General features: G+C 38.9%; 1 protein-coding gene across 2 annotated transcripts in view; it reads right to left on the reverse strand.

Annotated features, from left to right (window-relative positions):
- f (forked) overlaps positions 1–21,020 on the reverse strand; it is a 241,483-nt gene that overhangs the window by 83,396 nt on the left and 137,067 nt on the right. For both annotated transcript variants that reach the window (XM_068225272.1, XM_068225271.1), the window contains exons 6-7: positions 2,218–2,445; positions 473–593 (exon numbers count right to left, since the gene is read on the reverse strand). In XM_068225272.1, the coding sequence (XP_068081373.1) occupies positions 473–593; positions 2,218–2,445 (349 nt within the window). The remainder of the gene's footprint in view (positions 1–472; positions 594–2,217; positions 2,446–21,020) is intronic.

Genomic DNA, 21,020 nt, shown 5'->3' on the forward strand with positions numbered 1-21,020 from the left:
ATGGTTTTCCGTGGTTTCCCATTTTTACACCAGGCAAATGTCGGGGCTGTACCTTAATTAAGGCCACGGTCACTTTCCTCCCACTCCCAGCCCTTTCCCACCCCATAGTCGCCATAAGACCTATTCTGTGTCAGTATGACGCAAAGCAGATTGTACAATTGTATATACACTAGGGAAATCTAAAGGCCTATTCTCGCACATGGATACATTAGTGAAATCAACATTATTTGAAATAAATACATATTACAACACCGTGCTAATGTGTCTATGTTAGATGGGTTAACATTAAATCCTGAGAGGTAGTTGTTCTAATGAGCTTCGGAAGACACTTTGGAATTATTGACATGTGTAGGTCGAGAGCTTTAATAAAATACATGGTCATCTCATTTACATGAAGCATTTCCTTGGGAACTCCGAGTAAGAACCCCTCGATCTTTCCATGAAAGGAACCAATGTCATTCATATTACTGACCTGCTGTTATTGTTATTGTTGTGCGGACTGGGCAGTGTGTGATGGCTGGGCACCTTAAGCTTTTCCGCCTCCTCCTCGGAGTGACCCAGATCTGAAGGTGATGCGCTCGACACACCGGACTCTGGAACAATGAAGATAACTATTAGACAACAGGAAAATTCAAGGTTTCTGTGTTCAGAGAAGGATTATTATTATTATTATTATTATTATTATTATTATTATTATTATTATTATTATTATGTTTCAATGTGCCGCCAGTTTCGACGTTCATTCTTACTCTACCAGATGGCAGACTTACCGGAATTCTATTGGATAACCTATTGCTGAATTTTATCGAGGAAACACCGTATGTGACTCCAGAGATTTTGTACCAGTCGACATCGTATATCAAGGAATGTCGAATAGATATGTATCCGCCAATACAAAATTAGACTAATTATTTCGAGTCGAATTTTGCAATTTTGAGATCCGAGGAAAGGCTTTCTATTATTAATATATAAAGGGAGATTTATAGCAACTAATAACATTGAAACATTTTCAAGTGATTGAAGATGATCTACTGAACAAATTTAATTCCCGCACATTTTAATGTTAATTATTAAGTTTCACATGATTACCCTGTTTTAAGTAATTGTTAGTGCTTTGCTTCAGTTTGTTGTGTTTCATAAACGCTATATAATTTAAAAATATATTTTCATTATTAATTTATTTTCTCCTCGCATTAAATAAATCTCGTAACTTATTGTGCTTGCCATGGAGATACTCGTTTGTTTCTTACATATCTTTAAGATTTTTGTTTATACGTGGTTGTTGATATCGTGATGATAGTCACGTGACATTCTGATTTACATGGCATTTCAACCACTGGAACGTGAAATTTCATTCCAAATACCTCACAGAGTAACCTGGATTCGAACCGGGGCCACGTTTGTGAGAAGCCAATGACTATGCCACTGGACTATCATGGCGTGTTATGTTAATTACTGTTAGAATATTATGTTTATACATAATGACAACTACAACTCGTGATGTCCCCTGGTGTGGGCACTAACATCGTCAAGTTAAGCGGGACAACAGAGAAAAATGAAAGGCAATGCTCAGATATAATGAGCTGCAAGTAAGCTTGATAGAAATATCTCCATTTCTACAAATGTGAGAGACATAACTATGTTACCAGAACTGCCTCGTAAGCAATGTCAGCTATGCCCTTTTTCCTCTTCAATCCAAGAATCACTCAACCAAATTCATTTCGAACTATAACATGTGTTGACCGAGTGAAAAGTTCTAATTTTTAAATAGTGACCATTATGGCTTACAAACAAATTTGCGGTCAGGAGAATCAACCTCCTATTCACTCCAATTAACTGAGAGCGTCATTGCTCGTAAAACAAGTGACAAACGCAAGATATTTTTACTTTAAGTAGGGAACATTGAAAGTTATGGTTTCTAAATTAACCTGGGCTAAAGGACCTCTTCCACTTTATTCCTCTTCTCGAGTTAATTGCATAGCGGGCTGCATATAAAGAGTGTAATCCGAGCCGGCAGAATAGTGTACGCCGCTGTACTACGGGCTTCGTCGCCTCTCACCCTTCTGGTCTTAGATAGTCAGGAAAGAGTAAATAGCATGAATTGCAGTGTTCTACTTGATGATGATGATGATAATGATAAATTACAACAATCCTATGGGTTTATATAAAGTGCAGGCAATTTTTCTACGACGTCATTTACGTATCAATTTCACTTACCAGTGGATGCAGTCATGGAGGGCTGGTCATGGCCTGGCTGGGCGGGTGAGTGCGTAGCCTCATCACGCAGCAGGTAGATGTCCTCGTATTCGGGCTCGGGATCTGGCTCACGATCGTGTTCGTGATCATGCTCCACGTCCCCGCTGCGCTCGCTCAAATCCGATGAACTGAGGTTCTCATCTGAACCCGAGCCGGCTCCAGAACTACTGCTGTGAACCTCTACCTTAACTGAAATAGAAGATAGAAGACCATTTTGAATCACATCAATTTTAACGATATATCATGACTGCGAAAATAGATTTATTGTACAATAAGCAAAAATAACTGACCGTTTCTGCAACATGAAATGAAAGATCGGCGATCCAGTCCATCAATTTTAAATATACCTTTTACAGCCGGGAATATTTGACAATAAGAACAGTTATAAGGATCTTTACGACTCACGGTCCTCTCCACTACTTGACTTTAAAGAAAGAGTTTATATATAAATATATATATATATATATATATATATTCACTCAGAAGTATTTAAAACATTTCAACCCTTACTAGATGAGGCATACCAACTAGTTTGCTTTCGTATGTATAAACTCATTAACAATCTATTTCCATTGGAAGTGTGATAATTAATTATTTGAAGCAAGTATAAGTATTCAAGTTCAATTACCACCGTCTCACCTCACTGGCAGGGATTTGATCATTTCTGCCAGGGATTTTCTACTAGATATTAAGTGGAGGAAGATTTGGAGATGGTGGACGACATTCATGATATCCATATTCATTACTCCCGAACAAGACAGATACGCACTGGAAAGCATAACAATGTAGTCGTTCGTTCTATTAAACATTTTGAGGATTTAAAGCGGCTTAACTCCTGCTTTGAATCGGTAAGTTAATTACCTCATACTAGCGCTTTCATCCGAATTCCGCGCGGTTAACTTCAGCGACAAACTCCTGGAATAGCAACATTTGATATATTGTGGCCATTAAATATATATTTTCATAACATTTATCATTAACTTTAAAAGAGATATTTGCAGATTTTGTGACCAATGAACTCTGTTTTAAATACTGGACAGCTGCCCATTTGCGTACGACTTTCGACACTTATTTAGCTATATTACTGGAATTACCTGATTAATTTCACCCTCACTTACAAATTTAATTTAATAGCTAGTTCTTCAGCCTTTACAGGGCCTTAGAAGGAATATTTGCGAACCATCCGAGAGGTATTGATTTAATAACAAATACACGAAATTCAGCTACAAAAAAGTTTAGTGAAGTACCGGTAACTTTATATGTAAGATTATATGTTCACGAGTATTATTAAATAGAACTTGTAAGCAATCTGAATTAATGATATAATAATATTGTCCAGTTGAGAGTTTCGCAACTCTGATCTTCTGTTTTCGAGATAAAATTGCCAGGAACTTCGAAGAAATCACATATTACAGACAATGAAACTTTCTTCCAGGCCTGATTAATCATGCTTTTTGAATAAGGTTCGCTGAACTGATTAAGGACAAAACCACGTGAAGACTGATAACTGCTTTGAAGGTAGATTACGTAGTAAAGTTAAATACACTCAACAAAACGTTTTTCCAAACTTTCGCATGGACGAAGAAAGTATGCATCTGAAGGCTGGACTTGAGATGTTGCACCATGTGGAATGTTTTTTTTTTTTTAAGTTTATCTGAAATTTCAAACATATTGGGTTTTAATGGAGTGAAAATGAACCAACAAAGAGACAGCATTTCCTTTGAACATTTGAAAAGGGACAATTATTTCGCCATTTAATCTTAAAATATTTCTTCATAAAGACTCAAATTTATTTACGGAGTTTGGTGAAAGTGCCGTCCAGTAAGCATTGGCGGTGATAAAAGGGATCAGAAAAATTAAAATGAATGTAGTAACCATCCCTCTAACTAGCAGTTCTCATCCAGGGTCATTCCGTATTACTGTTCTGCTTTGTCTCTGTTCGATTTATGCTTTTCAATGTCGGTATGAGTGCAGGGAATCTTGCAGTAAAATTCGATAAAGCTGTTTTTGAGAAATGTTTAAGTTTTATGGCATCACAACGGAAAAAAATGTGGTTACGTATAGTGTTGGCTGATAAAAACATAAATTTCGAAAGGTAGGGCTGAAAATTTCGAAAGATATGCATGTTACTTAAAATTACATTTGTTAAGATGGAAGCTACAGTATGATTCTCAGGTTTGACATGGTTAACATAACCTGTAAGATTTCTGTCTGTCAAACTTAAGATATAAATTTATAAAAACACCAGTCCATACTTTAACGACTTTCATCTAAGTATGTACAACTGTTTCATAAATTTGGATGTGTGTTCAACAAAACTGAAGAACTTACAGGTTATTTTAAACTAAATAGGCAATTAACATTGAAATATCAATATCAATATCATCATCATCATCATCATCATCATCATCTGCCACATCCTCGCAGAACGTTGGCGGTCAGTAGCATGATTTGTTTGTTCATAGATGTTGTGAACAGAGTACGATTTGTCACCCCAAACCACTGGCTGAAGTTGCCGAGCTACGATGTCCTACTTCTCCCCGGACAACGTTTTCCATTAATTTTCCCTTGGAGTATTACTTGCAAAAGGTGGTATTTACTGTTAGGCACCATATGACCAAAGTATTCTAGCTTCCTTCTCTTGATGGTAGTGAGAATTTCTGGTTCTTAGTTCACACGGTGCAAAACTTCTATATTGATCATTTCACCTGTACAAGGTATCTTCAGCATCCTTCGGTACGTATACATTTCAAATGCCTGCAACTTCCTGCATATGGTCTCAGTGTCCATGATTCAACGCCGTATAACAGAATGTTGAAAACTTAGCACCGGAGTAGTCGTGTCCAAAGTGTAATGGAAAGGTCACTGCTCATCGAAAGTTTTCTAGGTATCTAAAAAGAAGTTCTGGCCTGCTTAATTCTGCATCGGATCTCATGAGCAAGGTACCAGTCATCAGTGATGTGACATCCCAGATATTTAAATGTTGCCACTCTTGCGATCTGGTCCTTTGCTGCTGTGAGATTACCTCGAATGCCATCTTCTTTCCTGTTTATAACCATCCACTTGGTCTTCTTTACATTAAGCCTTAAGTCTATGGCGCTGCTGGCTTCAATAACAGGATTAAATCTGTAGATCCTGGAGACTGGTTGCAAGTAGCACAGTGTCATCGGCATATGTGATGTTATTTATGATGATAGCATTAACCACAACCCTTGAGTCTTTCCATAAACCGCTTTACGAAAAATTTTCTGAATAGTTTAAAAGCATGGATGAAAAAAATACTCCTGTCATAATTGAGACTTCTTCAGAGACACGACCATCGACTCTTATGTCAGCACTCTAGTTCCGCTAGAGATTACTAATAATACGGATGTTCCACCCATCAAGTCCTAATTCTCGAAGAATGTTCATAAGTTCGTCATGGCGGACTGTATCGAAGGCCTTTTCGTAGTCGATGAAACAAGCAAAAACATCGACATTGACATAATTAATCGACTCAAAAATCTGATCTGCTTCCTCGTTCTCCCAGTCTTTATAGATGTCGATCTTCAAACGTAGACACTTTTTTTTCCCAAGTTTCAACACCTTAATCTTCGAGAACCTCACCAACACGTTAATGACTCGTTTTCAGAGCAATTATCTGCATCCCAACTACTGTTAAAACAGATAGTGGCTGAAAGGAAAAATAAAAATATTATGTGTAGAGAAAAAGCAGCAAAGTCATCTCCGTACAAGCCATGAAGTCCCTGGGAGGAGTGGAGGGTAAAGGCTTCCACTATCCGTAACCTCGTCACTTGATATGGTAGAGTAGTTAGCTCTCCACCCGGCCGACTTTAGCCCCGGAATTAACCTGGTATTAATTTTTGGTGTAGGCTGAGTGAACCTCAGAGCCATGTGCATTTCCGAAAGTAGAAAAACATATATTGCAATGTAGATAAGCACAATGGACGATAGTTATTTTTAGTTATGAAGTGGAGACGGAGGATTAATGTGGAAGATATCCACATAGTTTTGTATTTTCTGGAATCTGTTTTAAAACCAGCAGATTTTCCGAAATTTCGGAGGACCTGGCAATAATATATTTCAGGTTACGGGAATTGATTATTGCGTGCTGTTTCTAATTTTTTTGTTTCAGTGGCGACAAGCAATATCGACTATCGTGAATTTCGGTTAAAAGTAGTAGAAAAAATTACAAATGAATGGTAAAATTATGCGGAATTTCTTATAGACTCCCTATGGATATTGTTACGAAATATACAACTTTACTGTCCTTAGGCGGTGGGTACGGGCCCAGGTTGAATTACGCTACATTAGTCAATTATTAATGATCGTTCATTCAGAATACAAAGAAACTACAAGTTTTGACTGCGGTACTGGGAATATTATTTGCAATTTACTTTTCTCTGACAATATCGATGTAGGTCATTACAATGTTATAGAATTTCGTCCCATATCCATATTTTTCTAAAATACTGCTTGTAATACATAGAAAAAAAGTCAGATTGCGATATATACCAGTGACTGATAAAATTAGGCGCAATAAATCACGTATACACACGTAACTAAAATCACACACTAATTGACTACTTAGTGACAAATAATCCCCAGAAGGCTGTCACGCATGGACATATTTCTATTCCCGGTATCTCTACACATGAAATCATTAATCTGTACAACTCACTGAGATTGACGAAATATAAATCTGAATATATAAACTGCAGAGACATAAACAATAATAGATAAGCCAGATACAGTATGACTCATAATTTACCTTGGGACGACAAACAAGGAATGCACGATGTGGTCTAAGTGACTCGCTTTAACTCATTATTAGGACTATGACAAGGGCACTCTTGTTTGACAGGTAGGGGTCACTCGTTCCCCTGCTCCGTGAGCTAAAAGCAGAACGACGCCAGTACGGAGTAACAAAGAGCATACTGATTCTTAATAGTACTGCCTCTTACGGAATAAAACTAAAAGACCAATTAGAAACAGTAAATGTAATGTGGACGCGCATTGTCACTCAACAAACGAACTCTTTCCGACAACCGACCTCTGCGTTTGTTGCGAATTGCAGATTTCAGCTTGTTTACCAGCATATCATTGTAATTTTCACTGTTTGCTGTTTCCCACTTTTCCTTGTAATGTTCCAGGATTTGTCGTTGAGAGCTAGAAAACACTATGAACATCACTTTTCTTGCAAAAGCTTGACTCTCGAATTTCTTTTTGACTGGGGATCCGGGTTGCTTCCATTCCATGCTCTGATGTTTGCTCTCTGGTTCGAAGTGGTGAACCCATGTTTCATCTCCAGTGGTGATCAGTTTCAGGAACATTTCACCTTCGTTAGCACGGAGGTCCAGAAGGTGCCGACAGATTCTCACACGATTGCGCTTCTTTTCTTCACCGAGTTGTTTTGTAACCCATCTCGAAAGTTAAGCCTGTTTTGTATGATTTCATATGCAGAACCATGGCTAATGTGCATATGGTTTGCCACGTCATAGACATTCACTCACCTTTACTCAGGATCACATCACGCACTTGTTCAATGTTGGCATCAGTTACGGCTGCAGATGGACGCTCGGATCTTCACGCTCGTGCAACCCCTACTGAACTGTTCAATCCACTGGTAAACACTTCGCTGTTACAAAACATTTTCCTCGTATTGTGCTGAAAGTCTTCTATGAATTTCCGCTCCTGGTACACCCTCAGACCACAATAAACGGATTACGGAACGTTGTTCTTCCTTGGTGCAAACAGAGAGTAGCGCGGCCATCTTTACATCGCAACAGCGCGAGCTGTACTCATCTGATAACGCTGAAACCTACCCAACCTACCATAGACGTAGACAACGGTGCCATATAGCGGCTGGTGAGCACACAATGTCACAGAGCCAACCTAAGGACACATAGAGCAAAATTTCAAATACTTATTGATTTACCTACGTATATCAGAAATCAAACTAAAAATCTTCATGCTAATAATGCGAGGAGACAAGTGCGTGTATTAGGCATAAGGAAAAGTAAGGAACTCCTATCCTAACAATATCGCTTGACACACAACTTCCAACTTCCAACTGGTAAAAAAAAAAAAAAAAAACTATACCAGTTCGAATTCCTGTCACCCGTTGAAGACTTTGACTTTGATATCGAACGAAATGTTTCATTTCGCACTGTCAGTATGAATAAAGTACAACGAGCCTTAAATTCAAGAAAATGTGAAGCAAAATTATTAAATCATATTCCAATAGGTTTTATAAAACGTGCTCTTACCGAGCAATACTCATATCATCAATTATTGTGTAAGCACAAGAAATTTCCCGGCCATTTGGTAGGATGCTCTACTGACTTCAGCATTATTGAATACCACTTCAAATTATCCACCATATTACCACCCTATATTTACTCACCACACCTGCGAAAGCACTAATGACTAGTACACGAACCACAAACTGAATATCTCACAATTCATTCTCTTTTAGACCCTTTACAATCTGGATTCAAGAAGGGCCACAGCACGATGACTGGACTACATCGGCTAACAGATGATATTAAGGTGTTATGGATGAACGGTACGAGACCGTACCTTATTTTAGCAGTTCATCTGTACCAGAGTTACTTGAATTTGATAACACGAACATCGGATAAAATTTAAAAAAATGTTCACTAATGATGACTACGGGATCAGATAACGCTTCACCTACTCTAATTGTCTGAGTTCTGTTTTATATAAATGTAGCCACCCATTTAATCACTCTTTCATCTAGTCCAATAGCCCTCAATTTTGTCAGTAATACCCCATGATCTACCCTATCAAAATCCTCAGGTAGGACAATGGCAATACAGTCCATTTCACCTCTTGAATCTAAAATATCTGGTATATCTTGCTGGAACTCTAAAAGTTGAGCTTCACTGGAATAACCTTTCCTAAACACGAACTGGCTTCTGTTAAATCAGTAATCTCGCAAACTGTGTCTAATATAATCAGAAAGAATGCTTTCACGAGCTTACAAACAGCACAAGTCAAACTAACTAGCCTGTAATTATCCGATTTATGTTTGTCACCCTATTGTTGCTACTACTATTGCAACTCTCCACTCATTTGTTATCGCTCCTCCATGCAAACGGTAATCAAATACGTATTTCAGATATGGCACTATATCCCAATCCATAGCCTTTAATATATCTCCAGAAATCTTATCAGTCCCATCTGACTTTCTAGCTTTCAACTTCAGTATCTTTTTATAAATGTCTTTATTATCAAAGGTAAATTTCATTTGATAAACACTTGCTAGTATCAGAATACCAATCACACATTTTATTTCAGATTCATCGGTTTCTGATCATCGCGATCTACTGAGTAATTTCCAGCAATAGATATGAATGTTTGTGACGATATTAATAGTTCTGATCATTATGTCATCCACGAATAGCGAAAAACACTCGAGCACTGACTTACTACTTTTAGCACGGGCTTTGACACCAGAAAGATTTAATACCCTGTTTTGTTGACGCATATGAACGTTCCTAAAGGGCATCTTTCTTCCACTTGGCTTTTCTTTACCCAACTAATTATTTCATCCTTAATGGTGAAATGAATCCTTACTACTCTGTCCGTCATTATCTGTTTCACTATAAGTCTCTGGATACCTGTCTTGAATAAGTTCCTCAAAATAATGATTACTTTCTTCTGGATCTGTCTCTTCAAAATTTCCCTGACAAGTGTAATCTTATAAGTGATCCCGTATTCTAGGCTTCTTTCACAGCTCCACATTTTCACACAAAATGATACTTTTTCGACTCAAGCGAGAAATAAGCACCGAGCCGGAAAACTTACGATAGTGGTCGCGCGGCGGTATGACTACACCCCATGTGTGAAGAAAGAGTGTCATTGGCTGTTACAGTAATGTTGGCTACTGAGTGTATGATTCGAAGGAGTGTTTCGGTTCATTCTAGTGTCCGAGTGAATAGAGTCGCAGGAACGGTGAGCTCACGGCACACGATTCAGCTGACTCGCAGCAGGCATTGCTGAGTGGCTCACTCACGGATCAGTGAGCGCGCGCGCGCGCGTGTGTGTGTGTGTGTGTGTGTGTGTGTGTGCGCGACTGAGTGAGTGAGTGAGAGAGAGAGAGAGAGAGAGAGAGAGAGAGAGAGAGAGAGAGAGAGATTATTCATTATCGACACACTGGATATTGGCGGGGAGCCGAACGTCCCTTGCAGCAAGACATACAGAGTCATGGCACACTGAAAGAATCGTACGCTATAACGGACTCCCGATCTCAGCTCGTTTGAAAATAATACCCACTTGCATTCACTGTCATCTTCTTACAGAGAGGATTAAATAATAGTTGGATTTTCAGTGTTAAAAAGGTGGTAAAAATATAATTCCAAAGTAGCTAGTAAGTAGGCAGGCCATTAGGATATTCTATTTATTAGTTTAATGAATCTTAGTATTACAAATTAACATGCATATTTTACTGGTTTTTAATGTATAAACATCCGGTCCCCACTTATAATCAGATTGCTTGGGATAGTCATGGGATATTTGATTCCGTTCAAGTTATTGAAACGGTTCAGTGATCCGATTCACGGAACGTTCGAGTCACCGTTGAATTAATTCAACTCAGCTCTCTAGCCTATGAGTAATGCTCATGACCCCTGAAAATTATCTGTTTTATATTGGGAGGAACCGCTCAGTATAATTTCAGTTCGTATGTCGCATAATTGCACAAAATTTCAATCATCGAATCACCGAGACCACTGGTGTACGTGGATAGTAAATAAGTGAGCCGTCTGACGCAAAGACGTTCAGTCAGAGTACTGCGAATACAGTGAAAGTTTGAAGTTCTTTGAAATCATGTAAGAAAAAACTAGGCAAACAGTTGATAGGGAATTTGACACCTGGGCGACAGCACAAAATGCAGATCATTTATGATTGTGTGTACAGATACTCTTTCATTTAATTCTTTCGTGGAGTTGTCACTGTGGGGGAAAGGCTTTGTAACATCAAAACTTGGTGCGAAGAGGTGGCTGCGGAAGAAACCTGAATCTGAAAGCTAGATGACTCATAGGGAAGCAATTCATAGAATGAAGATCAGATGCCAGCAGCGAGCACTGAGTGCTGTTACTGCTGTCGTATCAGTTCACGCTACACAGATGTAATAGGAACGGTGACTTTAACGTGCCGCGAATCGGATCACTGAATCGTTTCAATAACGTGAACGGAATCAAATATCCCATGACTATTCCAAGCAATCTGATTATAAGTGGGGACCGGATGTTTATACACTAAAAACCAGTAAAATATGCATGCATTTATGCACAAAGTTGTAGAAAATATGCATTAAAATTGAAAAATGCACTTAAGAATAAGCCAATTTTATTCACTGGAGGCTTCGGTTTTACATAAGTAACAAGTAGTTGTAGTGCGTTTTTGTTCTTTCCCTCCTTTGCAGTCGTTTTCATGTTCAAGCCGAAATTTCTTTTCACATTTCACTTCCTTCGAGCGTACTTGACAATTGACAAGGCCATCAGTTGAATAATCAGTATTATCTGACACGCACCGATTTAATAAATACTTTACGCTGCTCTACTCTTTAGGCTTTTTGAGTAAAGGATATATATACTAAGAACATCCCCATCTCTTTCTTGAAATAGTAAACTACCGGTACTGTTACCTCGTTATCAGCTACTCAGAAAGTTGCTTACAAGGGATGTCCAACATGCAGGCGAAAGCAATTTTGTTCGAGTTGTTTTAAATTGTACTTCATTTCAAATGTGTACGCTGAAATATGCTGTTATGTTTAGAATATGCATTAAATTTCATAAACCCACAAACTATGCATTTACATATACGCATATGCATTTTCAAAAAATTCGGTCCCTAATTATGAGCATTCGCTCACCACTTCAAGGTCCCTTTGAGAGGTATAAAAAAGATTACAGCAGGCCAAATGAACTCTAACCCAAGATACGGCTTAATAAATGTGCATGGGGTGTTGACAACTCTCTTTAAGGGTTAACGTAGCAATAAATCTACCAATATGGATTCCTCATTTCAGTCCTCGTAAATGACAAGATATACCTGGAATCGTTCCTGGAACTCTCAGGATAGGCTACGAGACTGACTGACTGATCGATCGATCGTTATTGTTTGGGGATCCTGAAAAATAGTGTACATTCATTCCTTGATTGATCTATTGTTATTGCGGATTTATTTCATCGCAGGACATCTTTAATCAGTAGTGAGCATTACTTTAGTGTTCTAGGACTATATTGTCATGTATCTAATGATGCTGCAACTATCTCATCATTGGATTGCAACAAGTGGCCAAAACCTTCAAGAAATAGGAAACATATTTGAGTAAATACGGATAAACTCGGGATAAACCTTACTTCTGTAAGATGTCTCTGTGATCCACGATGCAGTGTGAAACCTAAGCTTTTTATGAAGGTGTTGGCCGTGAAGGTGAATACTCGAAACAAACAGGAACCAAATAAAGATAACGAGAATGAAACTGGTGCTTAAGTGAAAATGAATGGAATTATTGGGTGCTAGAAATGATGATCAACACGAGTTTTCTATTCATTAGGGACGCTCAGCTATGAGCATGTTATTTCAAATATCCGACCACAATTGGAGAATACATTAATGTAGTGGTCACCACAGTCTAAGGGAGGGTCCCTAAAGTGGTTCTCAGGAGCACAGCACTGAGGATATTGTCGTGTGATTACTCAGCGCCTGGAAATGATCAAATTAAAACATGTGCATAGTATTAATCCCGGAAGGACGTGGATTCGATTCCCCGTCAGGAAGTCGATAAATTTAAGAAACGGGATTTCCACTTCTGGAGGTGCATATGGCCTTCATGGCCTGTACGAAGATTACTTTGCTTTACCATTTTATTAATATATATTTTAGTCCATAAACGAGTTCTATGGGATAGTGTAAATTATTTTGTCATTTATCTTAAATTTTCTATCAGTAGTCCAGTAATTTAATAATGACTATAAAATGAATCTGCGCGTAAGCTTTTTCAAACTGTGTAGTTCTTTCTCTTTGAAACATTCTGTGGACTGAATCAACGCCATTGACTTGAAAATGGTGTAGTTTCATTTTTTACACATTAAATCATGTATCTAACCCTGTAATCATTAAGAAGGGAATTCATCAAAGCAATATTATTGGACCTTTATGTTTTATTATATATATAAATGATATACGAGTAAAGAACTGGAATCAGAGATAATGCTTTTTGCAGATGATATTCTGTGTAGAGTAGGAATCAAGATTGTGAGCACCTGCAAAATGACCTCGATAATATTGTAAGATGGACAGTAGGCAGTGGTATGATGATAAACTGGGTTAAAAGTCAGATTGTGAGTGTCACTAATAGGGCAAGTCCTTTCAGTTTTAATTAATGCGTTGATGGGCTGAAAGTTCCTTATGGGGATCATTGTACAGTAATTACCCGTAGGTGTTAATATAAGGAAAGATCTTCATTGCGGTAATAACATAAATGCGGTTGCAAATAAAGGGTACAGATCTCTCAGCATGGTTTTGAGGATATTTAGGGGCTGCAGTAAGGATGTAAAGCAGACGGAAGTCTCTGGTAAGAGCCCAACTAGAATATTGTTCCAGTGTATGGGACCCTCACTAGGATTACTTGATTCAAGAACTGGGAAATATCCAAAGAAAAGCAGCTCGATTTGTTCTGGGCGATTTCCGACGAACGAATACAAAAATGTTGCAAAGTTTGGGCTGGGAAGACTTGGGGAAAGGAGACTAGCTGCTCGACTAAGCGGTATGTTCCTAGCTGTCAGTGGAGAGATGGCGTGGAATGACATTAGTAGACGATAAGTTTGAGTGGTGTCTTTTAAAGTAGGAAAGATCGCACTATGAAGTTGGAATTCAGGAGGACCCATTGGAGCAAATGTTCGTTTATAGGAAGGGGAGTTAGGGATTGGAATAATTTACCAGAGGAGATGTTCGATAAATTTCCAATTTCTTTGCTATCATTTAAGAAAAGGCTACGAAACAACACGGAATATGCCCTAAACGCAGATCAGTGGTGACTGATTAATTTTCATTGTTACCGAACTTTGTTTCTCTACCTAAAGCAGTAACCTACCCCCCCCCCCCAAAAAAAAGAAAGAATCAGAATATATTCGATTTATACCATCGTTATCTGTCGTGAGTGCGCCACCAATATATGACCAGCAGAGGAAGGAAGCCATGGGTGTCAAATGTTTGGGAAAATTTAGTCTAAAGAATGAATACAGATTTACATTACAATGGAATATGATTATTCTCGGAAATGGTTATCTCAATACAAGTTTTTAAAAAGTACGCGCATGATGTCTTCCCCCAAGTATGTTCACAAAAGCCCATCCCACGAACTAGAGAAATTAACCAGTTGAGGTTAACATTCCCCGATCCGCCCAGGAATCGAACCCAGGAACCCCTGCACCAAAGGCCAGCCATGCCAACCAGTTAGCCACGGATCCGGACACTGGCATCTTACTAATACAGTGGAACTCCGTTAATCCGGTTCGAAGGGAACACTACCTGATTCACATTACAGTCAAACTAGATGCCCTGATCTGAACCTGAATTTTTGTGATTTAGTGCTTCCACGGAAGCTAGAAGATGAATGATCAAACTCTCAACCAGAGATTAGTTGTGGTAGGGTGTCTCAGTAACTTTCCACTCCTTTTCAGCATGTGATTTATCCATAATAGTCCTGGCCTCATATAATGTTACTTAACTTCTAAGAGATTACACGGAATCTAGTGTTACAACCGGCTTCGCTTTCATCTGTAAATTATTGGATTTCGAAGCAAACCGTGTACTTAGAACGTAACTGAACACAATATAACCGAGCACTTACAATTTCTTCTCCATCGTGATATCCACTTTGTTTATTTTAGACTTCCTTTCCATGTGTCCTTCATATAATGGTCCTGCTCCGTGGTAGACTGGCCAGAATCTTAATCTTTGAGCCTGGGGTCCCTGGTGCGAATTCTGGCATTGTCGTGAGCTTTCAATCGTGAACGGTTCATTATCTTGACTCGTCGATAAGCGTATTGGTAGTTGAAATAGTCTCTCAAAGAGTCCAAACATCCTGATTGATGACTTCCTATAAGTTGCACACAACACTATCCTCCACTACAGTAATATACCTAAACAGAGCAGACGTCCGTCTTCACTGGAGTTTCTGCCTTGCAATGCTAATAATAGTCACGTAAAATGATCAATTATTCGAAAAAGAAAATTTACAAACTGATAATTTTCGTAAGTTAGTAACGGAGTAGAGAGAACTCCTTCAGCTCTCCTCTCCTTGACAGAGTTTCGTAAAGTCATCGCCTATATTTTACAAGGGAGAACTGGACTTAACTGAATATGTCTACTAAATTGTTCTTCGCTAAAGAACACAACATTACCAGAGAGCCAACAATTGTGTAGCAGTGCTACAAAGACGACTTCATTAAACAACGTTTGCGACTGGTAATCATACTGATAGTTTTAAAATAGTCACACACACAGTCCGAAAACCCAAATTATTGAGTTCTGGATAAATGAAATTGCACTGATCTCTTATCAGTTAATACTAATGGTAATATGCGGCATCCTTCTAAGAGAAATGTTGCCTTGTACGAATCTCATTAATGTACCAGTAAATTTACTGACACTGTTCTTAAACCAATGTAATTTAAATAACATCCATTTGTGTTTGATGTCGATCCCACAAACCCTAGGAACACAAACAATAAAAGAGCGTCCGATCTACTCCAACTCACAGCTGAACACCTTGCTCCAACTTAATTTAAAACAAGGGCAATTTTGTGGTTTTACGTGACTTTATATCGAAATGTATTTATTTACTTATCTAACCATCATCAGAGCTCAACTCCAATTTATAGGTCGCTTAAACAAGATAAAATTTAAAATTACTTTATTGAAAAATTGGAAAATTAAAAATTGAACTATTGAAAGTTAAAACGAAGTTCTATACTACGAACTATGCACCAGTACATTGAATTTACATTTATTTGCAAGACTGTCCGTTAAACATAGAGCCTATAGTAATTACTTCCACAGGTAACTTCCTTTAAATATGAAGACCACGAGCTAAGTCAAAATCAAAATTATCAAAGATATGCAGCGACTGGCTGTATGTCGTGTATATTCTAACTAGATCTTACACTTCCTTTCCTGCTATTAAGGACATTTGTTACCGAATACAGGAGACGACTACTGTATCATCCAACAGTTTATGAAAACAATAGTAGTTAAACTCATCTAACTGTTTAATGCACATTATCTAATCGTAAATGTTTAGAGACAACGTAATTCTCTTCTTCAGCGAACTAATATTTACCAAACTCCAGTGACTATCACAACGAAAAATTAATTAGACGTTTATCTATTATCAAAACATTAGTCATTCTGATCAAGTCATTGTATTTTGGTAATTATTATTTCGCTGAAAAAGAGAATTAAGTTTTCTCGAAGCATATAAGATCAGATATGTATTAAATATTTTTTAAACATTGTATTGACAAGGTGGACTCGCTATCTCTTGTTTTGCAGTGTAGTGAGATTGTCACTAAGTAGTCAATACGGAGCACTGTAGCCCATTAGTATGGCAGAGTTTAGAGATTCTAGTTAAACTCATTAAAATATATGTAATGAGGGGAGCTTCTGAGGACAAATCTCTAAAATGGTTTGTAATATACTGTAGATATCGTAGGAAACTTTTCTTAACTTTCTCAGTATGGGTCCTTGGCTGTATGTCAGCGTACTGATTCAGAAGGTCGCGACTTAGATCCCCGGGTGGATCGGGGATTTTAACTGCATACGATTAATGTCTCGGGGATGTAGCATTTTTCTTTTTCTTAATACACACCTCTGCACACACACACACACACACACACACACAGTCACTCTACTAATCACAGACACACAGAATTAGCTTAACGAAGGACATCCATCCAAATCAAGAAGAAGTGCTGACGCCAATAAATTTGTAAAAAGGCCTTTAATAAGATCATTTCTTAACTATTTCATGCTGACCATGTTACAGAGACATACTCAATGTCTAATCTCGCAGCTGTTCAAATCCGAACCGGACTTCACATTTACGTTTAAAAATTCCACATACATTCAGCATAATTCGAATTGTGGTCACTAGTGTCAATTCTGCTCAGCTATCAACATCCTCTCTGTAACTTTTAAATGTACGAATAAGTATAAACAATGTACTAACACGAGAGGAATTTTATTTATACACGCGTTAGAGGTACGAAATTTATACCCTAAATGCTGTAATGTTCGAAGGATACAAGAAAAATAAAGTCAACATTTGCACTACAGTTTTAATAATTTGAAATAACCTTACCCGAAATGACTGCTACATCATCGGAACTCCTCGAGTGTTTTTTGGTTCTCTCTGCGTTTCCAGGTTCTTCACAAACATCTAACAAATAAGGATTAACACTTCTTTTCCCTTCATGCCAGTCATCTTTGTCCATTAACCTGATTGTATCCCCATTACTAATTACCTTCCTTTTAACATCTCCATTTGCAACTCTGCCATTCGCCAGTCTGACGGGCTCCTGAGTGTCCGATAGCTGCGAAGTATATTTCCCCACCTCACTGTCTTCCTTCCCATTGTTCTCCACTTGAATCTCCACTGAATCACCACGATCTTTCCGCGAACGAGAACAGGAACATTTGCAGAAGAGTTTACTCAACATGACTCCAAATTCGGCAGCGTGATCAACATTCTAATCACCATAGCACAGACTCGGACCGGGCGCAAACTCATACTGTGCTATCGCTTGATCCAGCCATCAGATAGTTGGTACACTTCAGATAATAGAGCTACGTCATCCACACGAGAATAAAGCAACATATGGTTCTAATTATACAGCTATTATACAGCCACCTACCTTAAAACATAGGGCTTCTTAAGGAACCTATCTGTAACACATTCTTTAAAATATTAACTGACAATATCTATTAAATATCTTTCATTCATTTAATAAAATGAGATGTTTCACCCTTCGCAAGGAATATTCTCAATTCTGATATCTGATATCTGTTACCGCCTCCGGGGTAGCTATCCCGTCATTTACCTGGATTTCCCGGGTTCGGTTATCGGCCAGGTCAGAGATTTTTACCTGCATCTGAGGATTGATTCAAGGTCCACTCAGCAACCTTCGTGATAACTATTGAGGCGCTTTCTGATGGTGAGATAGCGACTCTGGTCTAGAAAGCCGAGAATAACGGCCGAGAGGAGTCTTGAAGCTGACAACGCGTCCCCTCGTAACCTTCAGGCCATCGAACTGAGCAGGGGTCGCTGGGTAAACGAAGAGACCCATCAGGGCTGTAGCGGCATAGGGCTTGGTTTGGTATGGTTAGGTGTCTGTAGGGGGAACGTGGCTACTTTTTACCCGAAGGCGCTGGGTTTGATTTCCGAACAGTTCACGGATTCTGATTTGATGGCTTAAACGAGGCTCACTTAGCCTCGTGAGACCAATTAAGGCGCTGTCTGATAAGAGAGGAAGTGGGCACGGACAAGAAAGCCAAGCAACATGGCTGAAATGTCGTAACGCTGACCCCATGGTACTCTGATACATGCAGGACATGTGGATGGACAGCAGTCTCCTTGGCAAGCCAATGTCTTAATGAGGTTTTACACTACGAGTTCATTTTCTTTGTAATGTTGTTTGTTACAATGGATGGTGCCCTTTTTCTCGTCCCTTGTGCTTTGAAATGAAAAAAAATGTCGTGTGACTTTTTTAGTGTCGGGAGTGCCCGAGGACAAGTTCGGCTCGCCAGATGCAGGTCTTTTGATTTGACTCCGTAGGCAACCTGCGCGTACTGATTAGGATGAAATAATGATGAAGACGACACATACACCTAGCCCCCCGTGCCAGAGGAATTTGCCGATTATGGTTAAAATTCCCGGCCCTGCCAGGAATCGAACCTGGGACCCCTGTGACCAAAGGCCAGCACGCTAACCATTTAGCCATGGAGCCGGACCCTTGTGCTTTGAAACAAACTTTATCATTAATCCAGTGAACTGACTGAGTGTCCGGCTCCAAGGTTTCATCTTTCCTATCTGATCTTCCTTGGTCAACTTGTTTTCTTTCGATCCCGAAGAGTCATGATCCTTACCCCCTGTATTTTACCGATGCCTTCATTCTTTGAAAGGTCTGACCGGTGTCTGTTTTGCTTCTCCTATGATTAGTACTCTTTTGAGGGTGGGTTGATGATTTATCGTCGTCCTAATTAAGACTTTAGATGACAATGGGATAAAATACAGTTAGGACTGGGAAGCAGGCGTACGCGGTATTACGCCCCAGCATTCTCGAGGAGTGAAGATGAGGGGAACAACGAAAAACCCATCTCCACCATTGTCGTTGATGGAGTTTGACTCAGCATCTCCCGAATGAAAACTTACAGCTACACGGCCCGTAACCACATAGCCAACTTGCTCGCTGGAATTAGTGTTGACAGGGGATGATTACCTCAGAGTGTTTCCCACTTAGGAAGTAACCACTATAGATCTGTTGTGTCCGATAACCTGCGTCGATGTGCTTTCCGTAATTGTGCGTGCGTTTGTAATTCATCCAGGCTAGGATATGGAAATAAGTATATGTATTATCTGGTGCCATGAAAAAGTATTTCTATGGCGACCTAGAGAGAGATTTCTACCCACTTGTTCACTCAGTAATGTTGTACGACATGGAAGGTACAAGTTTCTGATGTTTGGCTAGTTAAAGTTAAAAATGAATCCATTTTTCACGTGGTTCTATACCTCTCCGTTTCCTAAAATTCACCGACTAAAATTCAACGAATTTTTTTACAAGTTGCTTTACGTCGCACCGACACAGATAGGTCTTATGGTGACGATGGGACAGGAAAGGGATAGGAGTGGGAATGAAGCGACCGTGGCCTTAATTAAGGTTCAGCCCCAGCATTTGCCTGGTGTGAAAATTGGAAACCACGGAAAACCATCTTCAAGGCTGCCGATAGTGGGGTTCGAACCCACTATCTCCGGGATGCAAGCTCACAGCTGCGCGACCCTAACCGCATGGCCATCTTACCCGGTTTTCTTCAAATTACTTATCGATATGACCAAACCTCTAATTCACATATACCCAGTTCACGTTGTTTTCGACCACTCTGTATAAAAAACAGGGCTCATGAAGAATATAAAATATACAGTATTGCCGAAAATACAACAACAGAAAAAAATGAAAATGGCGTATGGCTTTAAGTGCCGGGACTGTGTCTGGGATGAACAGAGCATTCGCAGCGATTACGATCGACGATTTCATTCAGGTCAGTTAGCTAAATGTGTCTTGCCGTTTAACTGACGTTTTATATGATAATTAATAGATTCCAGAGGAAAATAGTCGTTTATCGAGGTGAGCACTAAGTGAGGGTAGGTTTCAATATACCTGTTTTTGGCCAACTACGAAACGGATGATATTTAAATTTGTATCAATTTCTTAAAACAATCACAAAAAGCTAATGGACGAAAATAATAGTAAAATCCTTCTTACTCTCTGGATTAGACATCACTGTAGTCTTGGAAATACTAGTTTTCATATCATACTCACTACACATATTTTGAAGTTCGAAGATATTAGATTGCAGGCTTTCAGCACAGTCTGCCAATAAAACTAAGTCGTAGACATAGGTCACATTTCTTACTGCATTTCTACCTACTCTCTTTTAAAGTGCCAGTGAAT

Source organism: Anabrus simplex, chromosome 1 (genome assembly GCF_040414725.1).
Source record: "Anabrus simplex isolate iqAnaSimp1 chromosome 1, ASM4041472v1, whole genome shotgun sequence".
Lineage (NCBI taxonomy): Eukaryota > Metazoa > Arthropoda > Insecta > Orthoptera > Tettigoniidae > Anabrus > Anabrus simplex.